We start from the raw sequence: 18825 nt of genomic DNA, 5'->3' as shown, positions 1-18825 counted from the left end.
TTAAGTAACCATTAAATGACTCTGAGTAAGGCGGTAAGAATTCTAAAAATGAAATTCAATTTCCAAACCGTATGTTTTCACAAAGTCCTACAGAATCGAAAGTTCGTTTATCGCGGGTAAAGTGTAAATAATGTTACATTATTAGAACTTTACGTACTACCTTCATTATTATAATATATTCGATTCAACTCTTATTGAACAAAAATATTCATATTCCTTCATATATTCATAGGCCTTTGTTCAGCAGTGGACGTCTCTCGGCTGATGATGATGATGATGATTCATATTCTAATTTGTCACATGAATCCTTAAGACAACGTCTAGCGTTTTTTGGAGTAGAATGGATATGTAGTATTTTTTAAAGGGGTACAATTATCCAATGACTTCTCCCGCCTTGGCACAGGCGAGAATGAGTGAGACTCTTACTGACTAAAACCAACCCGTTCCTACTCCTGCCCTTCGAGCCGGAGCCCCGGTAAACCCGCTTGGTAGTCCGCAGCTTCGGATATGATAATATGTAGGTAGGTATAGTTATTTAAACTATTTTTGTGAATGGGAGGTTAACTTCGAGTTGCGTGATATTGGATCTTAAACCTTGTATAATATGTCAATTAAATAGTCGTATGTATTGTAATGGATAGCGACATAAAATACAGTGAGCAAAATATTCAGAACTAGTAGTTCGCATTTCTTTTTATCTGAATGCATTCAATAGTATTTTTGCAGTACAAGTAATATGTTAAACATTATATAATAGGGTAGATGACTAATTTTTATTTTAATGTTCGTCTTGTAGATTATTTTAAAATATTAGACACGTTTTTATTTTTTTTACGGAAACAAATACTTTCGAAGATATTATATCGATTTGAAATATCGCGTGACGTCACTTCTAGGTACATTTTATACGTAGAAATGACGTATTTGCTCCCACTACTAAACTTGATTCGTTTTATCTAAGTATTGTTATCTTATAATATGACTAAAATAAAAAAACAATACCTATCTAATATTTTCTCATTACCTAAAAGACGGACTAATTACTATTTTAAATTACATACCATGGTGTCATTCCTATTATTATCGATATAACTACGTTATAGGTAAACTATCGACTGTAGTTGTTATTTTTTATCCTGGCCAGGTTCTACGAAGACGTGCAATTACTGAAACAGGATCCGAAGGGGTGAATGTAACGTTAAGGGGCCTCGAAAGGGCAAACACCTATGAGGGACTGAGGGCGATGAGGAGTTATTATTAGCCATCACTTGTGGTGTAAAAGAACCTAGGTTTAAGTAGAGATAGTTTGTCAAATAGGGTTTTAAAGAAATAAAACTGTTTTGTTTTTGTTATTTTAAAGATCATTGCCACACATTAGGATTTTCTCCTGTTAACAAACATACAAGTTTACATACACATGATACCCAGACCCAAAACAATATTTGCTACGGATTAGATTAGCTGCGTTCTACCTAGCGGGTTTACCGGGGCTCTGGCTTGAAAAGCAGAAGTATGAACGGGGTGGTTTTTAGTCAGTAAGAGTCTGACACTTCCTCTCGCCTCGTCTAAGGCGGGAGAAATCATTGGATGATTATTCCTCTTAAAAAAGGGTACCCATTACCTACAAACAAAATCTTATTAATAACTGCTGATCATCAAAAGCAATTGTTTTCAAATTTTCGCTTGCAGCACATTTGAGACAAAAGATTTTGTTGTATTATTATGTTATAGGTACTTGTGTACTTAGTTCTAAACTTTAGTCACGTACGGACAGAGATGCGTGGATATGTATATTGATAACATTATGTAGTCGTGTCACATGTGTGTAGCGGTTATAGATTAGCGAAGAGTGAGCGGGAGCGATTTTGTGTATTATTTTTTTCTACGAAAATAGAACACTGTTTATGCTTTTTTTTTAAGTTAATGTCAAATTCCTTTATTAATTTAGAAGTATAGAATTATTGAAAGTGTCAGTCTGTCAGTCCTCTAGTGAAGCTAAACGGCTTCAACTAATCAAGTGTAGATTCCTATGGAGGAGAACGTTAGTACTCTATTTCAATCAGATACTACTCTATTTCAATCAGATTCACAATACATCATTGACGTTTGTAGGTGAATTTGATTAGCAAGCTCACTTCTAAAGGTTCGAATTAACTGTTATAGAATAGCCTAGCTGATATGCTTTTTTTAAGGAGGAAAATCATCCAATGAATTTTCTCGCCTTGGGCGAGGCGAGAGGGAGTGTCAGACTCTTACTGACTAAAAACCACCCCGTTCCTACTCCTACTTTTCAAGCCAGAGCCCCGGTAAACCCGCTAGGTAGTCCGCAGCTCCGGATCAGGCATCAGCCCTACTGGGCCCCATCTGATGCTTAAAGCGATAATGTCAAATAATAAATATCACGATCCTGTCTACCAATGGAATCACAGCCTTATATCTAAGTCGCATAAGGAAACATAGTCCAAGTACATACGTAATGTGTGCTTATGTATCATATAAACAATTGTTCTGTAATTGTTAACCTCTTGTCCTTTGGTACTAGACGATTTAGCCACGTTTTAACCTTTGTGGTTACATAATAACTAATGAATTTGTCTCATGGGGGAAATTATGAGTTATAATCAACTGCCACTAACAATGTAAAGCAGACTTATGTCCGATTACTCAAACGCTACTCAATTTTAAGACGCTCTCAAAACTAGTTTTGTCCCTATCAATTCTTTATAAATGACAGAGATAGCACGATATTTAAGTACAACTTAAAATTGAGTAGCCTTTCAGTATTCGGGCGTTAAAGGACTGTTATTAACTGCTGTGTTGATGATGAAGTTTTTGCTACGACAAATAGCTAAAGGTGGGTCGCGGAAGACTGGACGGTTTGCTGGCGTTCCGGCTCGAAAAGCAGGAGTAGGAACGGGTGGTTTTTGGTCAGTAAGAGTCTGATACTCCCTCTCGCCTCACACAAGGCGGGAGAAGTCATTGGAAAAAGGGAGCTAAAGGTGTGGTTAATGTGCAAGTTTTTTTTAGTATCGTCTACTTAAGAGTTTGATATGTAGGTATAGAATTCAGCAAGTAACTTAGCAATATATATATTTTTAATAATAAGAAAGTTCCGCTAATCGCACAAGGATTGATTCTCACAAGCATCGTGCGCTGACTATTGAACGTCCGCATCCGCGTATTTTTAGTTAATAAAGTATTTTTCTTGAAAAAAAAGTGCCTAGTTATCTGCCAACCTTTATACAAATCCTCTACAAAGTTAAAAACGTCATACTTACAACGTATTGTCACTTAAATGCATAAGTAAATATTATTTCTCACTCTGAGTTTCCATTATTGTGTAAATAGTGTTGTATTTATTCTATTAACCAGGCTTGGTGTGAAGTATCCGTCGCACAAACGTATCTTTTCTTTTCATCTATGTAGATATCCGGAGCTGCGGACTACCTAACGTGTTTACCGGGGCACTTCCTTGACAAGCAAGAGTAGGAACGGGGTGGTTTTTAGTCAGTAAGAGTCTGACATTCCCTCTCGCCTTGCTCTGGTGAGAGAAGATATCGGATGTTTTCCCCCTGAAAAAAATCTATGTAGATATATACAGGGTGACATCGAATTCGACATATTCCTCTCAAAAGGTGATAATACAACAAATTTTCTACAAAATTAGCCCTGAGGTCCCTGGTCCGAAAGTGGCTAGTTTCTCAGATATTCAAAACTCAAAATATCCCGAACTGAAAGGAGGGAGTGTGGGGGGTGAAAATCCCATATTCCCTAGTCTTTTTAAGACATATAGTTGGGCTTGTGTTTTCAAATTTCGTGCCTTACATTTTTAAATTAAAACCAACAGGGGAAAAGGCAGCATAAAATAAAGTACGTTTTTGTTTAGAATCATTTAATTTATCACAGACAATCACCACACTTAAATCTAGTTAGAAAATATTCCTTGAATTAAATAAGAAGCATTTCCCATTAAATCCCACATATTCATACTAACTTTCATTATATTAAAAGTAATAAGAGCACTATTTTGCACTCTTTTTTGAGTCATTTCATCTGATTACATAACCTATGTGTAGTTACAGAGTTATTGTCAATAATGAGCAAATTACAAACAATTTAAAAGCTAGACAATGTTGAGTGGTCCCAATATGACGCCTTGCGGCACACCATAGCAATTCGACGGTAAACCACAAGGTTTTTTTGCATTAAGTACTACGAATACGCTACAGGCGGGCGCGATAGAGGACGTCTTTGATCGCCCACTGCCCCATATTAAGTACTGTAAAAATGCTCAAGACCGCTTGCTGTAGAGGACTTCTATGGACGCATACTGCCCCAACTAGGGGATAGGACATTAAGTCTCTGTTAAAACATTGATTGGCATATCTTTGTTGGATAAAAACCTCAATACTTTAAAAATAAAGATTAAGAAGAACATTGGTTAAAGCATAGACATTAATGATTTGATATTTTAGCGCAAAATATAAATGCAAGTAGTAATGAAAAGGGAATTCATTTACGCTTATAGAATGCTTTTAATAGAAAGCAAAACTTAATCTTAAATCCTAATAATATTATAGAGGACGAATGCATTGATAAGGATTATTATTTTGGTTGATGGAGTACTAAATGTAATAGCTCAGTGAATAAACTATATCAGTCAATTTGTGTCTAGCAGTTAGACATACACAGTAGGTGATCCAGAGCTGCGGACTACCTAGCGGGTTTATCAGGGCTCCGGCTCTAAAAGCAGGAGTAGGAACGAGGTGGTTTATAGGCAGTAAATATTCTGACACTCTCTCCCCTCGTCCAAGACGAGAAAAGTCATTGGATCATTTTCCCCCCTTAAAAAGACATAGTAGGTATTATACGAAGAGGTTTACGATCGGAATGAATGCATATATGTATATGCTCAAAAAATAAGGTAACCTATGTTCTTACGAAGCCTTACAGAGTAATCTAGGTTTATAATAGTGCTCTAATCTATAGCTAGTTGTCTAAAAGATCCATCGATACCGAAGAGTTCATCATAATTAGTCGGTTTTCCAGGCCGAAGTGCCTCGTTAGCTTTGAGATTTTCTTGGGCCTTGAACCAATCTTTGTATTCTTCGAGTTTCTTTATCCAGGCACCTGCAATTATTACAGAATAGACCAATTATTAATATTTTAATAACATCACTTTATTTATGTAACAAACTAGAGATCTTTTTCTGATTTAGCATAGAAAAACTTGAGTGGTCCTATTATAGTGCCTTGCGGAAAACCAAAGCAATTTCACAGAAAATCGCAAAGCGCTCTTCTTTTGCCTAATAGGTACATGGGACTTTAAGCTTTATTACTGTTATAGTCTTCGGCACATAACTTGGCAAATTTTTTTTAAATAATAAGAGAAATCCGCCAATCGCACAGGGATTGCTCGTCACAAGCATCGTGCGCATACGCGGCGCGACGTTGCGCTGACTATTGAACGTCCGCGTCCGCGTATTTTTAGTTAATAAAGAAATTTTCTTGAAAAATATGATAACAAAATCTTGCCAAGTTATCTGCCAATCTTTTTACAATAGTAAAAAAATGGAAATAGTAGTTCAAAAGTATACATACTGTTGATCTCGTCAAGAGGGCAGCCAGTGCCACCATATTCAGTTGGCAGTAACTCCTTAGGTACGAACTCGTGGAGAGCTGTGTAGCTGCTATGGAAGTGGATCTGCAAGAATAAATACAAGAAGATTAGTTGGTGTAGAAGATTAGACGCAGAGGATTTTAATTCATAGTTCTTTATTATTCACAAATTGTAGTTCTTTATGGGTCGGTATGTGATTGTAAATATCATGATAGCTCAAAAAAAGATCTAGTAAATGCTAAATGTGCTGCTAAGCGCAAATCTCGAGAACAACTGAACCGATTCCGCTAATTACTTTTATGTTGAGTTTGTTAAAATTTAGAGGTCGTCTAGTTTTCTATAAAAATAACAATGACATGACAATAATAAATATGATGTTACGTGCTACGGGAGCCGTTGGATACAGGTAGCTTTTAACCGACCAATCTAGCAGCCTTAGTGGGAGGCCTACTCAGGTCTATGTTCACCAGTAGATTTGGAGTGATGTGCTGATAAGGAACTTACTCTCTGCCTCATCTTTTCCTTGAGGAAGGGTTTAATGACGTTGTAGACTGTCTCCACCAAAGGTGTTGAGTTTACCACGTGGACCTCTTTCAGTTTGATTGGGTAGGCTTCCTGCAATGTGAGATATTTTTTATTGGTTTCAAAAACACATTGGTTTTAAATGATACATATTAAGTAGCCTTACAACAAAAATACTGCAATTTCATCAATAAACACATTGCTATACATATGTCTTGATTAAAAATATAATTGCACGCAATTCTATTCTCTATTACATACATCTTTTAGGGAGGAAGGCAGGATCCTCAAACATAATAAATGGTTATTAAATAAATAAGCTCTTATTGCTATTATAGTAACAGTTAAAAAAAACTAAAACCACTTAAAATATACTCTCGGCACTCGGCTTCTCTCCTTTTATTATAACACGACTTCAAACAACTAGCAAGGCCAAAAAGTTTACGCATAGCAAAGAACAGAATCAAGTGGAAATCCTAAGAGGAAGCCTTTCTCAAAAGAGAAGCTGTTATAAGAAATGGTTATTTACCTGGACACAAATGAAGAATTTCTTCAACGCTGACGGGGATAGCTTGCCTAAGTGACTGGGGCTGACTACCGAAGCATCTAGAATGTATATGTCTCCAGCAACACCTTCGATTTCTTCCATCAGTCTGACGTCACCGATCATCATCGCAATTTTGAACGCGTCATTGAGCTGTGCAGGATCCAACTTTTTGTCCAGGGCTGGAAATTGGAATTGGTATAACTCTATAGTTATTATGTGCAATTACAGAATATTTTTTGGACCAATCTCTATTGACTGTGCGGGTATTTTCATACATTCCATGTGTTACATGTGTAGTGTGTACATACATAATTGTGAATTTAAATTTGAAAATTTTGAATTTTTAAATAAACGAACGGTAAAACGGGGTGAATAGAATTTGAGGGGTGAATGGATACTTCTGTATCTATCTGAGGGGTGAATAAATGTTGGGAAAATGTACTAACATCTATTCACCCCATTCTTGAATCTATTCACCCCGTTTTACGTTTAACACGAATAAAGCGTATTTATTTCGCATTGTGGACGGGCTTTAAAAGGCAGAAATTTCATTTATCCTAAACTAAAAACAAAAATAACGTAGCTGTTTCTACGTTATTATTTGTGAACGTTAACATTTTACACTGAACATCATTAAACACAATTATTATTGCAAACAATCATATTTGTGTCTTAACAGGATTTCCTACAATGTTAACACAGTCAGAATTGTCGGGAAATAATAAAAAACCTAGTGAACTATATTGGCAATGATTGTTCAAATGGAACGGTTTTCGCTGGTAATTAATTTACCTTCAATACGATGCAATAGATGCATCAACGTACTTTATTACATTGTTAAGGAAAAATATAGACATAATGAACCAGGAAAATATCCTAGATATGTATATTCTTTATTCCTTTTAGTTTCTAGGACTCATCACAATAAATATAACAAAACATAAACCCAGACGGACAACCTAAGAGGTTACCTTACGGGTTCTCCGGCTCAAAGCAGGAGAAGGAACAGGCTAGTTTTTAGTCAGTAAGAGTCTGTGACTCTTTCGCTTCATCCAGAGAGGGAGAAGTTATTGAATGTTTATCACTCAAAAGATTGGTTTAACATGTCTTCCAAAAATATCTAACTTGACCAAGTCCTAATTTAGTGCCAAAAAACAATACAGCAATAGCTTTTAGCACCTTAACAGTCTTACCAATAAATAAATAGTGCTAAAAGTCCTTAATTGTGCAATATTCTTATATTATCATGTTGTTGCAACAGTTTTTAGAAACAATATGGCATTTTTTCATATCTTAGCAATTTATTTAGACATGTTTTTTTATGGTAGAAGGTGTCTCTAAGGGTGTTAGAATGGGTCCAATGTAATATTTTCTAGTTTATTTGAAACTTGATTAAATCTGGATGATTACAAAAATACATATTGATCTTCGAGATCGTAATATTTACCTTTGCAAATGGTGACTCGTCTGCCAGATGGTGTCAATCCTGGCATTGTGGGTCCTTGTCTGGAAGTACAGAAAATAGTAATCTTATTGACTGGTAATCAAAAATCAAGTTTATGCACCATCAGATAGGTCTATAATGCAATGTGTGCTAAGTGTATGAGATAGCACCTAATGATATCATTAGAACTCAAAACGCGACATTTACCATGTTTTTTAGTTTTTTCAAGTTTCCGATATTTCGGCTCTAGCGCAAGCGCTATGATCACGGATAAATGATGATTATGATGATGTAAATATCCCGTTTTGAGTTTTAATGATGTTACTAGTGACCATGTCAGTTTAAAAACTTATACTATAGCACCTAATGGTTAAGATCATTAGTTTTAATGAAAAAAAGAGTTTTTGAGAAAACTAAATATCTTCAATCAATATTAAGACTTACGCCCTTTTCATAAGGTCGTGCAGCTCCGGATTTGTGATGTCTCTGTTGCTGAAGAACTCCGGGCAGGCACTCCTCATGGTGAAGTACATGTCCAGCTTCTTCTTGCACCTCTCCAAAGAAAAGTTGCATCCTCGGAGGAAGCTCATCAAACAGCGGTCATCTGAAGAGTTGTAACAGTGAACCATTATACACTGACCCTTTGTTAATTGGATATAGCGGAAAATATTCTATGAGATATTCTATGGTATCTTACTTAGGACCTGTTTCACATTGTATGTATCAGATATTCTATAATATATTCTATGGTATCTTTCTTAGGACTTGTTTCACAATGTCTGGATAGCCACTATGTATCAGATAACTTTGAATTAAGAACGTAATTTGTATGCACTATCTATCACATAAGTTTATCGGGCACTTATATGAAGGTGGTTAAACAGGCGCTAAATATTATAAATGTGAAAGTTTGTGAGTTTATGTGATTGAGTAACAAACTCAATCACATCAAAACAGCTAAAGGGATCGGGATGCAATTTGAAATAGGGGTATATTATGGTCTGCAATAACAGATGAGTTACTTTTTATTCTACGAGAATGCGAGCGAAGCTGCTAGCAGAAGCTAGTCTAAATTAAACTTTACGTTGATTTCGGACACCCTTCTTTTGAACTCTAGTTTAAATCTTTTGCTAGTTCACAATTTGACAGCTATTTTTTGTATCTGTTATGTGGTACAAAATCACCAAAACCATAAGACGCTCCTTTCTACTTCAACCTTCAAATATAACATCATCATCAAACTCACCCCATTCATCAGGCAGATGTGGCTGCTTCTTCAGCCAATCCTTAATGGTGGCCAGGTCCTGGTCTCTGGTGTTGACATTCTCGTTCAGTTCCACTCTGATCTTCTCCCAAAGCTCACCTTTAGGCTGCACCAGCATTACTGAAGCGGAAGCCATTTTGTTCTGCAAAGCAAGAATTATTTATATTAGTAATATTTTTCAGTTAGGGTTATAGTATAAGCCGATAAACGAGCAGACGTATCACTAAAGTTAATGGTAAGCAATCGTCACCGCCCATAGATATCCGAAACTTTTGGGGGTTAGAGGAATTTAAGGGTTGTTGTGGAATCGGGGATTGGGAAGATTGGGAAGGTGGGTAATAGGGCCTTCAGTAACCTCATTTGTACAACGAAACACAACGCAAGCGTTGTTTCACGTCGGTTTTCTGTGAGGCCGTGGTACCACTCCGGTCGAGCCGTCTATTCGTGCCGAAGCAGTATGGGAGAGCTATTCTCCCATATTTAAAGATTTGGCGCTTGTTCAATGGATGAAAAAGAAATTCTGGTTACCTGTTTTTATTGTGTAATAGTAAAAGTTACTCACTTAAATAAATACAATGGTAGAATGAATAAGCACAATATGAAATACAAACACCATTGCCAAATCTACGTTATCTTTTATCATGTTACATTTAAATAATTGTATTTGTCTATCGTACTTAAAGTACTTATACTAATGGAAGTATTCTGTTGTTTCATTTTAGTATTATTATGTTGAAGATAACATAACATTAACATCAAATCAAAAGCACCCGCTATTCTACCAGAGATGTGCTGCGAAAATGTAATAACTACGCTGTGAAACTATGTGACTGTTTCCACTGATACTAAACTGTATGTAAAAGCTGTGCAAGGAAGATGCGCAGCTCGAGTATCAATGTATCGATGTACTTAACGAGTTTACCGGGGCTCCGGCTCGAAACGCAGGAGTAGGAACGGGGTGGATTTTAGTCAGTAAGAGTCTGACACTCCCTCTTGCCTCGCCCAAGGCGGGAGGACTCATTGGATGTTTCCCTCCCCCCCCCAAAAGGTCAAAAATGTAAACCACCCTTTGACTAAATTCAAGTTCAAGATCAGTCGCATTAAAACAATATGGCCGCATACACGAGTATCAGCTGTTTGTTGCGCAACTGCGACATTGAACTCTATTCTCAACTAAATACGTGTCAGTTATGTTTGTATTAGATGACAAAATATTGCGAAAATGCATTTTTGTTCTATGTACTGCTAAGTGGGAGTCCTTGAAGGCGTTGTTTTTTTTTCTTAGTAATATATTTGTATGAACAAATGATAGAACTATCTCTCAAGGTGTCTTTATTGATAATCACGTAGTAAAAAAGGATCAAAGCAAGACCAATGTTAGGCTAGTAATTAATGAAATCAAGGATTTGCTAGGACACGAGAATTCTTTAGTCTATAGAGAACAAAAAAAAGAAATATTTACGTCGTACGTATTAATAGCAAAATAACTGCCAGGCTATTCTGTAACTCCGGTATGGAGCTGCGGACAACACAACCCGTTCTCGAGGCTCCAGCTCAAAGTAGGAGAAGGAACGGGGTGGTTTTTAGTTAGTAAGTCTGACACTCCTTCTCGCCTCATCGAAAACGGGATGAGTGAATGAAAGATTTCCCCCTCAAAAAAAAAAACTCTGTTCTGTAACTGTCGATTCGAACGTTTAAAGTGAGCTCGATCGCATTCTCGACCGTGTTTGGTCGCGATTATTCTCACAGACATGTCAACACGACATGTCATTGACATGGCAGAACTTAAGTACCTACTGAATCGATTCTGATGTTTGATACAGTTCTTATAGAAGGCAATAAGTCAAAATCCCAAATGCTGTTGTTTTCAGGAATAAGGTGCGTGGTTTTAGTCGGTAAGAGTCCGACATAACCTGCTGTCTGACGCACATCGCAAGACAAAAGGATTTCCACACATTAAAAAAAGGAGTCATTGTTCTACGCGGGCCAAATCGCGGACAAAATCCAGTTACATAATAATTCGTTCTTAATTAAGATTATTACGTCAAGTCTCCAAGTAAAAACCCGAAACTTTTTCGTACCTAATGATACGTTTTTTATTTATTTCAAAGTATGTATAGGTACATAGAATAGATCTAGACATTGATTAAAAAATGTATATCTGGACTATTGTATACAGTATATAAGAATAACAAGTACTAATAACTATTATAAATTAAGCAAAAAGTAATAAACACATTGAGCTATACAAAACCAGTTTATCTTGGTCTTGCTTTGTATGATCTTTCCACACAATCGACGGTCAGTTTAGACTGGTTATGCTTAGCTTGATTTAAAGCTGGGCGTATAAAAGAACGAAGACCCCGTGAGAGCAAAAAGTATCTGATTAAATAATAAATAGAAGTGCATTTATTTTTAAACATTATTTTTATTATGAGTCGACGAACAACACAATGTTTTGCAGTTCCGTGATTAGTTTTATTATGTGATAAGTCGGTAAACGAGCAGACGGATCACCTGATTGTGAGCAATTATCACCGCCTATGGACACTCGAAGCACCAACGGCGTTATAAGTGCGATGCTGGCCTTTTGGCATAAGGAGTCTGAGAAGTGTTAGAGATTAGGGAGATTTGCAGAGTAATTGGGCCTCCGGTAAATTCACTTACACAACGAAACACATCTCAAGTGTTGTTTCACGTCGGTTCTATAACACTATCTTCTTAAAATATGGATAATAAATAAATATCGATAATAAATAAAGGGGTAGCCTTTGGGGATTAAAGGAGCGACCAGAGGTGTACATTATGGGACGAAATGCCACCTACAATTTATCTACATATAAAACAAAAGACATGTATTTCTTCTTTTCTTTAAAAAATTAAATACTTTTGACGTAATATCGTGTGACGTCAAGAAACTAACTTACTACATTTTATAGGGTAACGTGACATAACGACCTCTCATTCCTAAACATAACTCCGTTTTATCTAAGTATTGTAATCTTAAGTATATGACAAAATAAAAAAATGTGTCTAATATTTTTTATTTATGTAACTGCCGGACTAATTAGATTTTTAATGTTTCTACTCTGACCCTGTCTACTACCGTATACTACCCTAATTTATTTTTAGGAAATGCACTTTATTTCCCTACATGTATATAATATACTAAAACAAAGTAATGTACAAAAAAATATGTTTTATGTTAAACGGTTTTAATGTGTAAAAAAACAAAGTTGGTTTCTCTGTCCCTATGTCCCTTTGTATGCTTAAATCTTTAAAAATACGCAAAGGATTTGATGCGGGTTTTTTAAATAGATAGAGTAATTCAAGGTGAATATGTATAATACATGCATAATATATCACCATTGCACCCATGCGAAGTTAGGGCGGGTAACTAGTATAGAATAAGAGTGTGTACCAAACATCACATTGAACTGTTGTCAGGAAAGGGGTTTCATTACAAAAGACCCAAACAAACAGACAGGTCAAGCTAAATAAAAAATCTTTTAAAATTAATAAATCCATTATCCTAACAGAAAAAAAACCGGACAAAAACATATTTTTGTCACGCAAAAGGCCAAAAGTTCATGCGTTATTCATTCTTAAATAATTATTAAATAATGGTTTATGTAAGAATAATCTCTGAAAACCCTAAACCTTGACTCCTGGGTCACGTATATGATCACTAATTCATAATAGTTAAGTTAGAACTACTAATTATTATTTGGTTAATTGTCTTTCATAGGTATGAAGATTCTTTGAACTATTGTATAAGAAATAACTGTGTGAAAAAGTCATTGGAAGTTAGTTTTTTTTAGTCATATGTGTGTGTTTGAAATCACACTGAGATATAATTTGGTTTTCATTTGGAATTCATTGGCTATATTATAATCTATTAAGCAAGATTTAAAAGATAATTTCAAATTTATTGAAGTCTATCGTTTCCAGCTCTTAAACTCCTTAGAAGATCCATTAGTTCTTGAATACAATAGAAATTTCAATCGTTCGAACAGTTTCGATGCCTTGTCAATGTACACAAACAAACGATCAAATCATTTATTTACAACTTTCATTCATTTTGACAATCTACTTAACTTTTCAATTTTTCTACCTATTTTTTTAGAACTAAGTCTGTTATTCGATGCAATAATCTGATAATATTATCATAAAGCATTATTTCATAGAAAATATAGATAGATTTTTGACGTTTCGAAAAAAGATGTTAATTTTTGTTCGATTGTTATTTTTAGCCTCTTATCTTACTTCAAGCTTTTAGTTTTTAAAACCCCACTCCAATTATAAATATACTGCCTGTTAGAGTACTAGAAGTGAACCTAATGCCCTAGGTAAGCTAGGTACTGGGCTTTCGCAACACTTACTAAGTGAACGGAACTAGCATTTCGTTGCGAAAGCAACTCGATTTAACAGGTCGACCGGCTTCCATGTCGTATTCAACCAGTTTGTCGGTTTTTTTTTTATTTAGATTGATGTAATTAAGAGTATAGGAATTTCATCAGCTATGCAGTCTGGTATCTGGTGTCTATAGATGATATATTATGATTATTGGTTTGTGTATGAAATTTGGTCTCGATATTTAGTAGTGCAATATTTATTACAAAATTTATCGTTCTATAATAACTATCATTAGACATATTAAATTAACTAAAAATCAGAGGGACACAGAGGAAAATCAGAGGGACTCTTCATCGTGAGCAGCGTGTGCAGACGCAGTGTCGTCGCGTAAGTACAAGATGAAGACTCTCTGTGACTCGAAACAAGTAGAGCTTTTCTCCATTAATTTACGTGATTAAACCGTGATTTTTAGTTAAAATGTATCTTATATTGTACCTTGTGTACCTATGTGTAAACCGCAAACCGCAAAAAACCAATAACGAAAAACGATTAAATTATGAATTTATGACAGAAACAGTGACAAATTCATTAGAAAAGCTAAATCACAACCATTATTATTATTTTTTATTTTTCATAAACACCCGTCTTAGAGTGCTTTTCGACCAGATATGTGCAATGTAGCTATGATACGAATATGTATTAGCTAAGCTGTGAAACTGTGTGACCGTTTCCACTGATACTAAGCTATGTAGTTGTGCGAGAAAGATGTGCAGGTCGAGTATACGATGTATAGATAGTAAGGAAGCCATCCATAACACGTTTTGTTTATTATAAAAAAAAATTATAAATTAATTATAAAAAAATACAATAATTTAATCTATACATATAATAAAATCGTAGAAAAGTGCTGTCTGTACACTGAAAATAAAAATAAAAAAAATAGCAGGGGTTATTGTTATGTCGATGTCGAACCCAAAAATGTAATTAACTTTTTTTTTGTCTGTTTGTCTGTTTGTCTGTTTGTCTGTTTGTCTGTTTGTCTGTTCGTCTGTGCGCGCTAATCTCAGAAACGACTGATCCGAGTTGGATGCGGTTTTCACGAATATATTGTGGGATGCTTAAATTTACATTTAGTGTTTGTTTCATGTCAATCGGTTCATAAATAAAAAAGTTATGTCAAATTAAAGAATCACGTCGAACATTCTATGCTTATACCATTAATCTCCGCAACTATTTGACGGATTTGGTTGAAATTTGGTACAGATATAGTTTAGAACCTTAGAAAGGACATAGATATATTTTTATTTCAAAAATCAAAAAATAATAATAAGAAATAAATTATTTATAAATAATTCTATGTCGATCGTTACACGACTTCGGTTCATGTTATTGTTTTAATTCATCGAAAAAAAGTAAATAAATAGTAAAAAGGTATGAAAAAAAATAATATCAATATAATTAAACTTTTAGTACAAAGAAAATGACCGAACGGAGTATAAATAAATAATCAAAGTTGTCTTTATCCTCGATAGATGGCGTTGGGATCGAAATAGATCGCGCTATGGTTTCGTTACATTCATTTGGTTGGGTATTTATAATATATATACAATTAATAAGTTTATTTGTTGGGTTTTCCTGGTTTTTTGGTTAAACTATTTAACGTTAAAACGTAGGTTTAGTTTGATATCGATTATTAGTAGTTACTGTAGTTAGTTTTTTTAATAAAATTGTAAGTCTAATTTATAAATTAATTAGATTAGATTTAAGTCGTTTCTTTTAAATTATTTAGTTTAAGCTTGGTTATTATAGCATAGAGGATAGGTTGTAATATAGTTTCTTTTTTAATTGTTATAAATTCGTAATTCGTAGCTTTCTTTAGTTTTAAGTTAGTTTAAGTCCGTTTTTAAACTATTTTTTCAATGCCCTAAGTGAGTATACATCTATTAAATTCAAACGCAGAGCTCATTATGTTGATTTTTGAAGAGTTCCCTGGAATATCTTCCACATCTCATTTTTGAAGAGATCCCGCGAGATCGGGAACTATGTGGTTAAAACCAAAAATTTGCCGGAAGTCACTATTCCACGCGAACGAAGTCGCGGGCAAAAGCTAGTTAATAATAAATTTCGTTTTTTTTTTAACAATGCCCATTGTTTCATGAGCGCTTCTCGCCATCAAACGTTACAGTTTGGCGAGTCTAGATTTAAGGCCACATTTTATGTAAAAAAATTGAATAAAATTATTATTAAAAAAAATTACTTGTAAACAGTCAAGAAGACACCTGTGTCCTCTCTTATCCACCTCCATTATAGGCTTTATTACCATTGTTTAGAGACTACTATCATATGAACAAAGATGCGAACTTAATGTAGTTGGATTAATTGGGCCCAAATTATTTTGATGATGATGATATTTATTTATCCGTGTTTTACACGTCAATATTTGAAATAGCGAGATGAGGCCGGCATTTCCTATCGGACTACCCTGAGAAGAAATGCATACTTAGAGGTCATAGTCTGTTTTAAAGTCCAGACAAAAATAAATGTTATCATAACAAAACCACAGGATAATGAACGCAAGCATTCGTGTTTATTTAGAATTAAATATTATAAAATGTATGTATCGTATGTATGTATGGATTAATCTACGCAATACCACAAACAGTACGGGCTTGTCATATTTCCGTTGTATAGGTACCTAATATCTTATCATAAGCCGGTAGGTAACTGCCATGTGCTTATTTGCCATGAATAACATTACTTATTAAACTAATGTCTCACTTCATTCTTTGGCTTTATCATATTTTCTAATATTACTGACACTATCATGCACCCATGATAGTTACAGGAATATTGGAAAATAATCACTTTATGCTCCTTAACAAATCTGCTGTCCTAGTATCTATCAGCCTTTTACTGAGGCGGGAAAATCGTCTAATGACTTCTGCCGCCTTGACTTGGGTGAGGCGAGAAGGAGTGTCAGACTTATACTGACTAAAAATCACTTCGTTCCTACTTATACTCTTGGAGCTGGAGCCCCGGTAACCCGCTAGGTAGTCCGCAGCTCCGGGTCAGTCCTAGTATTAGCATCAACAAGATCTGCATGCCTAGTAGGTACGTACCTAAAACCTAAAATTATTTTACCTAGGTATATATTAGTGATCCTTGGTCTCTTCCTTAAAATAATTTCTAATAGAAATATCGATTGTTTGTAGTCTAAACAAACAGCTTAAAATTCAAGTGGATTATATCTTATTGCAATAAAATTACAATGTATTGAATTTGCTGTTAACTTATTAAACTAATTGAAAGAAATTAGCAAGTTTTTTTCCGAAACAATCAAAAGATAATACAAACAATAGCGCTTGAATCAAACTTGACAACCTTCCTTAAACCTAATATAAATATCTACTGCTGTTCGTTAGTCTCGCTAAAACTCGAGAACCCAAATTTTGGTCTTGAATTATTTGTGGAACTCCAGGGAAGGTTTAAAAGATGAGAAAAATATTTGAGACAGTACGAAGTTTGCCGGGTCAACTAGTCAAATAATATAAAAACAAAACAAAATTAAATAACAAAATTGAATAAATACTTACCGAAAACTAAACCAAAACAATCCTCGTAACAAAATAAAATAAAATTAAAATAAATAAAATAAAATCACAAAATATTTCAGCGCAGTGACACGAGTCGCAACTGATGCGATGGTCGCGTGCGCTGCCTACCACGGCACTATTGACAATGATACTAAGTTCGTTTGACGCGAATGAAATCTCCGTGAGATCGTCATTTTCACGGACTATTGCCACAGAAGCTACAGAGGGCAATGTTATGAACAAAAAATGGTGGCATTTTTCCTTAATATTTACCTTACGTAATTAATGTAATGAAGATCGGAGGCGTAAGAAAAATTGTATCGATAAAGGTTTAAACTACATTTTCATTTAGCTTTATTTAATTGTTCTTGCCTCGTTGGTCGAGTGGTCGCAAGTTCCACTGTCATTGCCGGGCAAAGGGTCTCGGTTCGATTCCCGGGTCCGGTACAGAATCGATGGGTATTTTTCGGCTTTTTGAAAATTTCTCAGTTGCATTACGGAGTCTGGTGTTGTGTACGGTATATGGCAATAGGTTTAGCTCTATTACATGGGTCTTATAACACAAATGGTGAAAAGTAGGTGTACTTCGTACAGTGGCATTGAGTGCCGTAATGTGCACCTCTGCCTACCCCTTCGGGAATAAAAGGCGTGACGATACCTTTTTACCAAATTTTCGGGATGCCAAATAAACTAGAAATATATTATTGGATTTATTTAAAACTTCAGTTTTGAAGTAGTAATAGATAAAATAAAAGCAAAATTCAATTGTATCAGTATTTTATTAGACAATTCTATAAATAGTAGGAAATCATTATTGCTTTCTGCTGTAAGTATTGCATCTTCAATTAGCTGATTAATTAACTAGTAAACTGTGCAGTTAATTTCATACCGTATTGTGGGTGAAGCAATCTGTTCACACAGCAATATTGATCGGTAACTGTGAACAATCGGTTTATATAACCAAGTCTTTGAGCTAATAATAGTATTTTGTCATAATACTACAACGAGAACTAACTGTCTGTCACATCAATTGTGATTCATTAAAATATGTTTTTTATGGAATAGAGTAGAAGGCAGCAACAATTTTAAGTGTGCTTTTTCACCAGAGATGTGCTATGTAGCTAGGCTAGGTGAAATTATGTGAACGTTTCCACTGATACTAAGCTATATAGCTATGCGAGGAAGATGCACATCTTTCCATATAAAAACATAGCTTAGCTGAGTCCGTTTACACCAGTGCTAAACTATGTGTAGCAATGAATATGACCCAACGCATCCACTGCAACGAAGTGTAGCACATCACATCAGTAGTGGAAAAGCACCCTGAAAATGCGAAGTGCTGAAAAGTGTGCTATTGTATGATGGTGCCGATTTTAAGACAATACACCTCTAAATAGGAATATTGACTGTAAATACAACTCTGTCGTTACGCATTTTGGATATATAATATTATGCGTAACTATATAAATTTAAAATATG

The 18825-nt window shown here is 34.9% G+C and overlaps 1 protein-coding gene across 1 annotated transcript; it reads right to left on the bottom strand.

The window, feature by feature from the left end:
- Positions 1–4816: 4816 nt before the first annotated feature.
- On the bottom strand, positions 4817–17499 carry LOC118274737 (alpha-tocopherol transfer protein-like). Its single transcript, XM_050696984.1, has 8 exons — positions 17347–17499; positions 9380–9539; positions 8578–8737; positions 8137–8195; positions 6672–6868; positions 6125–6235; positions 5602–5704; positions 4817–5130 (listed from the first exon to the last, which is right to left on the bottom strand). The coding sequence occupies exons 2-8, from the start codon at positions 9531–9533 to the stop codon at positions 4979–4981; spliced, it is 936 nt and encodes a 311-aa protein (XP_050552941.1). The 5' UTR covers positions 9534–9539; positions 17347–17499; the 3' UTR covers positions 4817–4978.
- Positions 17500–18825: the final 1326 nt, after the last annotated feature.

This window comes from Spodoptera frugiperda, chromosome 11 (genome assembly GCF_023101765.2).
Source record: "Spodoptera frugiperda isolate SF20-4 chromosome 11, AGI-APGP_CSIRO_Sfru_2.0, whole genome shotgun sequence".
NCBI classification, from domain to species: domain Eukaryota; kingdom Metazoa; phylum Arthropoda; class Insecta; order Lepidoptera; family Noctuidae; genus Spodoptera; species Spodoptera frugiperda.
The sequence above is the reverse complement of the archived record's forward strand: the minus strand, read 5'-3'. Positions and strand labels throughout refer to the sequence as shown.